The sequence below is a fragment of the Myotis yumanensis genome, unplaced genomic scaffold, assembly GCF_028538775.1.
Source record: "Myotis yumanensis isolate MYYU_CA2020_CCGP unplaced genomic scaffold, mMyoYum1.0.hap1 SCAF_6, whole genome shotgun sequence".
Classification (NCBI taxonomy): Eukaryota; Metazoa; Chordata; class Mammalia; order Chiroptera; family Vespertilionidae; genus Myotis; species Myotis yumanensis.
This window is the reverse complement of record NW_027223757.1, coordinates 46432087-46439998: the sequence shown is the minus strand read 5'-3', so window position 1 is coordinate 46439998 and position 7912 is coordinate 46432087. Positions and strand designations below refer to the sequence as shown.

The window sequence follows — 7912 nt, the reverse complement described above, 5'->3', positions numbered from 1 at the left end:
TCCTGCCCTAGGAGCTGTATAGGTGAAGATATTGCTTTGGCATATGTCTGAGATTTTGCTGCCTATGGATTCCTCTAAGATTTTTTAAAAAATATATTTTATTGATTTTTTACAGAGAGGAAGGGAGAGGGATAGAGAGTTAGAAACATCGATGAGAGAGAAACATCGATCAGCTGCCTCCTGCACACTCCCCACTAGGGATGTGCCTGCAACCAAGGTACATGCCCTTGACCGGAATCGAACCCGGGACCCTTGGGTCCGCAGACTGACGCTCTATCCGATGTAATTTTATACTGAGCCAAACCAGTTAGGGCTCCTCTAAGATTTTTATGGCTTCCCGTCTTACGTTTAAATCCTTTAACCATTCTGAGTTTATTTTTATGTAAGGTATAAGTTAGCACCTGGTTTTTAAAGTCACATTGGAGCAAAATGGGTAGGTAATTACTTAATTTTTATAAATCAATCAAAATTAAACCAATTTTTCTTGTCTGATCAGGAACAAATATATTTTTTGGGTTTGCCACAGAATTTTAGTAGTTTATGTTTGCCATAAGATGAGGAGTTGAAAATCATCATACTAGAGTTTAAATGCAGGTTCCAACACTTACAAGGGCAGCTTTGAAAGGTTACTTTAGATCTCTATGTTTTAATTTTCCCTGTAAAATGTGGTTAACAGTACTTATCCTCGACCTGTGGTAAATATTAAGCAAGCTAATACATATAAAGTACCTAGATCAGTGCCTAGTACAAGAATTGCTTTTAAGATGTTAGCAAGTATTACCTTTTTTACAGTCAAGGACATTTCCACAATCACATGGCTAGTGGTGTTGCTGAGATCTATAGGCAGGTTTTCTGGGTCTAACTCTACTCTTTCTGTGATACCACTACTACCCAAACACTCTCCTATATGTAATAAAAAACAGGAATAGGCCAATGAATGATATGGGAAGTACTTTATTTTATCATGTGACACCACATAACAGCCACATTTTTACAGCTGCCCAACCACAGTATAGATTTGAATAGGAAAAATGGCTCAGAAATAGCAGTATTAGTGATTCAAGTATTGATCTTTATTTGATAAAGGATAGCAGTTTTGATGATTGATTTACCAGAGTTTTAAAATGTAATTTTATACTGAATCTTTTCTTAAAAAGAACTATTTTTAATTAAACTAGGTATAGTCACATAATGAAACTGCATTTAAAAACATGCTTAAAATTCCCATCTGTCAATTTTGCTCTTAGTATTAAAAATGCCTAATTCCAAAATCATGCTGAAGGTGCCAGCATCTCTTACACTATTTCTAAGGGACTAACTGGGAAGTAATGAATGTCTATCTTCCTTCAGAAAGACAGTGATAACCTGGAATTTTTCTTACCATATTTCCCAATATACACCTTATGCCCTTTTGAGATATGCTTCTTATTGGCGCAGCAGAAAAATACAACAGGATTATGAAAACTAAATTCTAAGCCAAGGTCATAATTGTAAATAGGTCATGAAACTTCCTTAGGCCTCTGTTCTCAACTGCAAAGGAAAGTCATATTTATTGTCTTTTATTATTTTTATCTTCACAGTAACCCTTAGAGTTAAGACAGCATTACAATCATTTATAGAGGAAATCATTCTCAAAGAGGTTACACAATCCAGCCAAAATCTCACATGTAATAACATAACAGAGTTGAACTTAATACAATTTTGCTCAAGACCCTAGTACTAGTATGTGTTGTGCTCATAAATTTGTTAAATGCAGCAACAATTTCCCAAGTCCCTTCCAATGATCACATTTTATGCTTCCACTTGCTATTTTCTTTCAACCAGCATTTAAATGAGAAAGTATGTATATTTGGTCACCAAATTTATCATGGTTCTTTGATTTAACCATTCTTTAAAATTTTCTTATATTTTCACAGTAAATCCAGAAGCTTTCTTTTTTTCTTTTTTCAGATGGCTTCCACTACTGCCTGCCTCTATGAAAGCTCTTGGACTTACCTGTTTGCTTGTCAAAGTACAGATTTGCTAAAATTTTAAAACACTAATTCTTTTTTATAATTTTAAGTTATTTCAAAATAAAATTTAAAAAAGGCCTTACTAATTCTTATTCCCTGTAGTAATAAAAATGTATTTTCTATTGGTTTTGTATCCAGTTTCCTGTCCGCCTTTAGTTGGGAAATACTGTTGTTCTACCTCACTGTCAAGCCTCCCTTTCCCTAACAAGAAAATGTCAGTCATAAGAGTCAGGAAAGCTCTTACTTTCACTATTCCATAGGAAGAATAAACTAACCACCTGAATTGGAAAGTTAAACTTTAAGTGTCAAATAAGGGATTCAGGACATTTCCTAAGAGGTCATATGACCAGTTTAAATGCTGATATGCTTAAAATAACTTAAAATTAACTCTTTTATGTGCAATAAATTTATATACCTGTTAGTCATGCTGATATTACACCCGAATACATACATGCCTAAACCAAATTAAAGTTGAAAACAAAATTTATTCTATCAGCAGAGGTCAATAAATAGGATGCACTCATAAGGAGGGAGCTTTAAACATTCAGTAATTTATATAATTTAATATGCTAAAAATGAGAAAATAAACAGGGCATGGGGATAGGAAAAGTAATTCCAAGAGTTCCTTCATTTTGATTGAATTGCTTTCTTGTCTTCAGGAGGGAAGATTTTGACTTCAAAAGTAACGAAATATTTGAGAACGGAATTTACATCTTTCTGTTCTAGATGGTATTCTTCTGCTATTTTCTCAGCAGTCCATTTATCTGGATAAAGTTTATGATTATTGAGAAGTGTCAAAGCCTCTACAATGGAAACTTTGCCTTTGGGAATGTTCTCAATATTTATGTCAAAATGATTGCCTTTCGGCAATCTGAACTCCTTTGGCTCTTGAGGTGTTCCAGCATCTTTGTCCTAGTGTCAAAAGACAAAAACAAAAAAGGCTTTCAAGATGAGAAAAGATTTGACATCTACAGACATGCTTCTCAAATCTCCACTATTCTCCTTCAAATAAATACTACACATGCTTCTCCAAACTACATTTTCTCATTATGATGAGCCACAGTTCAATGGCAATCACATCACCATTTAATCACTATAGCTCAACCATCATGAAGAAATTCAGGTAATTCTAGAAAATAATACTCGAATGTATACCATCTATTCCCATTATTTCATTTGTATATTAAAAGGACAATTGGATTAGGTTAAGACTACTTTAAAAGGGCAGGACTCTGACACTGTCCTAAGTTTACTAGATGATCTCCATTCTGATTCTAAGTTTTGCATTTCATATTCAAGGCCTCCAAACATGAGGAATGAATTTAAATACTGCCAGAGATTTTCCCTCTTCAGAGAAAATAAACAAATGCTTTTAATTTAATACTCCAACAAACATAAATAAAACATTTTATGCACACCCATCTTTTCACCTGTCTATACAGTAAAACCTTGCTATAACAGGCTAATTTGGGTGAGGACGTGTCTGTTAAAGCTGAAAGTCCATTATACAGTAAAGTAGGTTTTCTGAATACATATGTTAAAAAATTGACAAATTAGCTTACCTATTTTTACTTATGTAGACATGTGTAATTTAAATTAAGTATGTATGAAAAGTTTAATTTCACAGAAAAGTTTTTTATATGTATTACTATAATTTTAAATTTAGACTCACTAGGTCTAGTAAATGTGTGCATTAACCAGTCACCTTGAGCAAACAAATGCACAAGGCTGGGGCGTGGCTTAGCTCACATGGGAACATCGGCCTTCCGCCTTAAAACTGCTGCAGAAAGTCATGCCACAGACAACGGAACCATAACCTCCAGTGATGAAGTGTGATCATTCCCCAAGCTGTGACTCTTGGATTTAAATATGTAAACTACAGTTGCAGATATGTAATATTTATTTATGTCAGTGAAATTACTATAGTGTTTTTTCCAGCATATGGCCTTTTCACTAAAATTTGTTAAAAATAACAGTGAATTAATAACAAAAAAAAGCCTATTAATTTAATTATAAGTAAATCTTGGTTAAAAGCATTTTAAAGTTAACAGGATATTAATCTTTGCATGACGCATGGACTAGAAATTTAGTCCATTAAATCGAGGCTGTACCATCCAACCTTAATCCTTGAATTTGTGCTCTGTATTTCATTCGTTACCTACTATGCCAATCGTTCATTCCCTTTTTTCCTCTTGCTTTCACTTGTATCCTGCCTAATGCTGCTGTTTGGTCCAAATGCAAAAATACTGTAGTCACCTTTAAAAACATCCACAAACCCAAACCCAAAATATCCTTTATGACCAGTTTTTTTCCTTCTGGTTAAGCTTTACAAAAATAATTCTTTTTTTTTAAATTTCTAATCCATAAGACACTTTTCAGGCTTTATTGGAACTCACTAGAGCACCTGAAGCTTGGTTTCAATGCCACCCTTCTCCTAGTTTCCCATCTTTCTCTCCAGTGGCTCCTTCTTTGTTTTCTTTGTGGACTCCTTCCCTTCAGCTGCCGCTTAAATGTTAGTGTACCCCAAGTTCTGGCCTGGGCCCTCCTTTCACCCTGTACTCTATTACTCTTCCTAAGTAATCCCACATGCCACCCTCAGTTTCAGTACTACCTACATGTTAATTACTTTCAAATGTGACCTCTCACCTAGACTTTCTCCTTACTTCCAGACCCAAATTCCCAAATGCCTAATGGGCATCTTTACTTAGATAACCTACAGGCACCGCAAAATCAACATGTCTAAAACTGAATTTATCCCTTTCCTCCGAAAACCTAATTCTAGCCCCATATTCTCTATCTCAGTGACTAACACCACCTACCTCCCATATCCCATTCCAAAATTCAAAGCTTCTCTTATGTCTTGTTATACCTGACACCTCCCTCTCCCTCACTCACAATATCCAATCAGTGACCAAATCCAATTGATACTGCCTCCTAAATCCTTCTCAAAGCCATTCACTTCTCTCCTAGTTACTAAATCACCTTAGTCCAAGCCAATGTCTCTTGAAGAAATTACTGCAAAAGCCTCTTAACTGGTATTCTCTTGCGATAAAACACATTTTGTTCTCTCCTAACCCACTCTCAAAACTGTCCTTATTAAACCCTGGCAGCCCATCTATGTTTCTCTCTCACATCAGTGTTTCTCCCTCTCCCTTCCTCTGTCTGTAAAAAACAATAAGACAATTAATTAATTTAAAAATAATTATTTGGTATATGATAGGCACAGTATCACTGATGTCTAGAGACATCACAAATTAATTGCCGAAAAGTTTAAAAAAGGGACAAAGAACATAAATAGGTACCTTCAACCTTTTTTATCACTCTCCCTTGAACCTTTTTAGACTTTCCTAATAACTCCTTTAAATTTTAACACCACTATATATCTCTTTATGCATTGTATCTATATATCGTGTTTTACATGTAAAATCTTTTTTTTTTTGCTCTCCAAAAGCCATTTTTCAAATGCATGATTTAACATGAGAGAAACAACGTTTATGGAAGTATTATTCAATTCTGCCTAAAAATAACAAAGAACATGAACATCAACTCCCATTATCTTTTTTATGTGAGCACTTGGTGATACCTAAACCCAGTAACTTCTACTACATATAATAATGTACAAACTTTATTTTACACATGAGCTTTATTTTTCTTTTCTATTGAAAAGTATACTAATAACTATATCTTTGTCAGTTTATTACCTATCCAGAGAGAGACAGAACAAGAGAATTTTAGAATGGAAAAAAATCTGGAAGTTGTCACTGGCACTTGCCACTTCTTTAATCAAACTCTTCCCCTTACTTAGAACCTTCCTGCCCCCACAAACTCATCTGGTTAACTCCCATGCATCCCTCGGGCGTCAGCCTGCATGTCACTTCCTCAGAAACCATCCCTGATCCTCCAATCTCAAACAAGTCCTCCTGATACACTCACAGTGCCTGTATTTCTCCTTCAGATCAGTAATTACGTACTGTAGTTGCTCATTTGTTTCATGCCTGTGTCCCTCCTGATACTGTATGCACTGTGAGAACAAGGACTAGGTTTATTTTGTTCATCACTATATACAATGCACTTATATCTGGCATTTATATATAGATTTACACATAGGTTCCCATTCTCAATGTATTCTTCTACGTATCCTATCTGAACATATTCTTAAAAATCAAACAAACACCACCAATACACCACTAAAAGAATCCCTGAAATTAAAACATGCCTCAATACACTGAAGGGTAAATCAATAAATATATTTTTATTGATTTCAGAGAGGATGGGAGAGGGAGAGAGAAACTTCAATGATAAGAATCATTGATCGGCTGCCTCCTGCACACCTCCTGCTGGGGATAGAGCCCAAAACCCAGGCCGGTGCCCTGATGGGGAATCCAACTGTGAGCTCTTGGTTCATAAGGTCAAGGCTCAACCACTGAGCCACGTGAGCTGGGCAAGAAAACAGTATTAAAGCTCTCCTTTGGTCATTCAAATGGACAACCAGTACAAGTAGCTTGCCAAATCTTACAAATTCTGAAATGATATAAAATAATTCACACAGCTGCATTCAATCAATAGTTCCACAAATCTTTTGGAATTCTGGTAAATATCCAATGCACCGAGGCCTGTGAGCCTTGCTTAGACCCCGGGTTTAAACTTTGCCAGTGCACTGTATTCTGGTCGCGACCACACGGACAGGTCACAGCTGCAGAGCACCTCACTCCCTTTTACCACCTGCCACACTTCTCTGATAGTTGTCCCGGAGTCCAAAAAGGTTGAATTCTTTACTGCATGAAAACACACATTACCTGCGCAGAAGACACCGGATCTCTGGAATTAACGTACACATCTCTCAGTAATGACAGCAATTTGTCATCTTTCCTACCAATTTCTCCCTCAATATCCGCTTGGCCTAAGGAAAGAAAAAGAATGTCAACAAAATTAAAAACAAGTAAGAATGCCCTCTGAGTCCCTAAACACTTAACACACGACAGTCGCTATTTGTGTTAAGAAACAATCGCTGGAGCGGCACGGAAAGTATTTTACAGCAAACCAGCACGCTCGGCCGCTCTGCGGAGGCACCTGCTCAACACTTCCGCTGCCCGGGAGTCCCTGTCGCCAGCGGCCAACCGGGCGGACAAAACGCCGGCGAGGACCGCGGCGGCGGGGGCACTCGCGGGACGTCACCCCCGGGACTGCGAGGTGCGGAGCCGCCACGCCAAGGCGGGCCTCAGGGACCGGCTCAATGTCACCGGCCCGGCGGCTCCACCGGCCCGCGCTCGGCGGACCCAGCCCCTGCGGCCCACTCGGGCCACCCCGGCCCGGAACCCACAGCCACCCGCGCGGCCCCGCCCACCACCCGCTCCGGCAGCCGCGAGCGGGCCCCGCGCGCCTCCGCACCACTTACCGCTCATCTGCTCCCGCAGGAGGCTCTTGGTGGAGGGGTGCCTGGGGGCGGGAGAGGGCTTCACCTTGCTGATCTCCCGGGCCGCCCGGTTCTCCAGGTTGAAGTTCCTGATCGCGCGAACCACCGCGGCCCCCATCTCTTCACAGCATGATGCCCTCAGGTTCACGCTGCACGTGGGAAACCCGGCAAGGGCGACCTCGGGACACACCGAGCATGCGCAAGGCAGGGATCGACCAGGAGAACGGGAGCTGAGCGCGCGCCGTTTGCCCCCTAGCGTTCGGGAGGGCTCACGCCGCGCCGCCTCCTCCAATGAAGCAAAAGGAGCGCCGCTCTCCGGGGCGGGGCTCACGGGCGGAGGGGCGGGGCTCACGGCGGAGGGGCGGGGCTCACGGCGGAGGGGCGGGACTCACGGCGGAGGGGCGGGACTCACGGCGGAGGGGCGGGGCTCACGGGCGGAGGGGCGGGACTCACGGCGGAGGGGCGGGGCTCACGGCGGAGGGGCGGG

General features: G+C 40.1%; 1 protein-coding gene across 1 annotated transcript; it reads right to left on the bottom strand.

Moving 5' to 3' along the window:
- Positions 1-938: 938 nt before the first annotated feature.
- On the bottom strand, positions 939-7603 carry NDUFAF4 (NADH:ubiquinone oxidoreductase complex assembly factor 4). The gene is made up of 3 exons (XM_070419303.1): positions 7408-7603; positions 6809-6912; positions 939-2924 (listed from the first exon to the last, which is right to left on the bottom strand). The coding sequence occupies exons 1-3, from the start codon at positions 7541-7543 to the stop codon at positions 2640-2642; spliced, it is 525 nt and encodes a 174-aa protein (XP_070275404.1). The 5' UTR covers positions 7544-7603; the 3' UTR covers positions 939-2639.
- Positions 7604-7912: the final 309 nt, after the last annotated feature.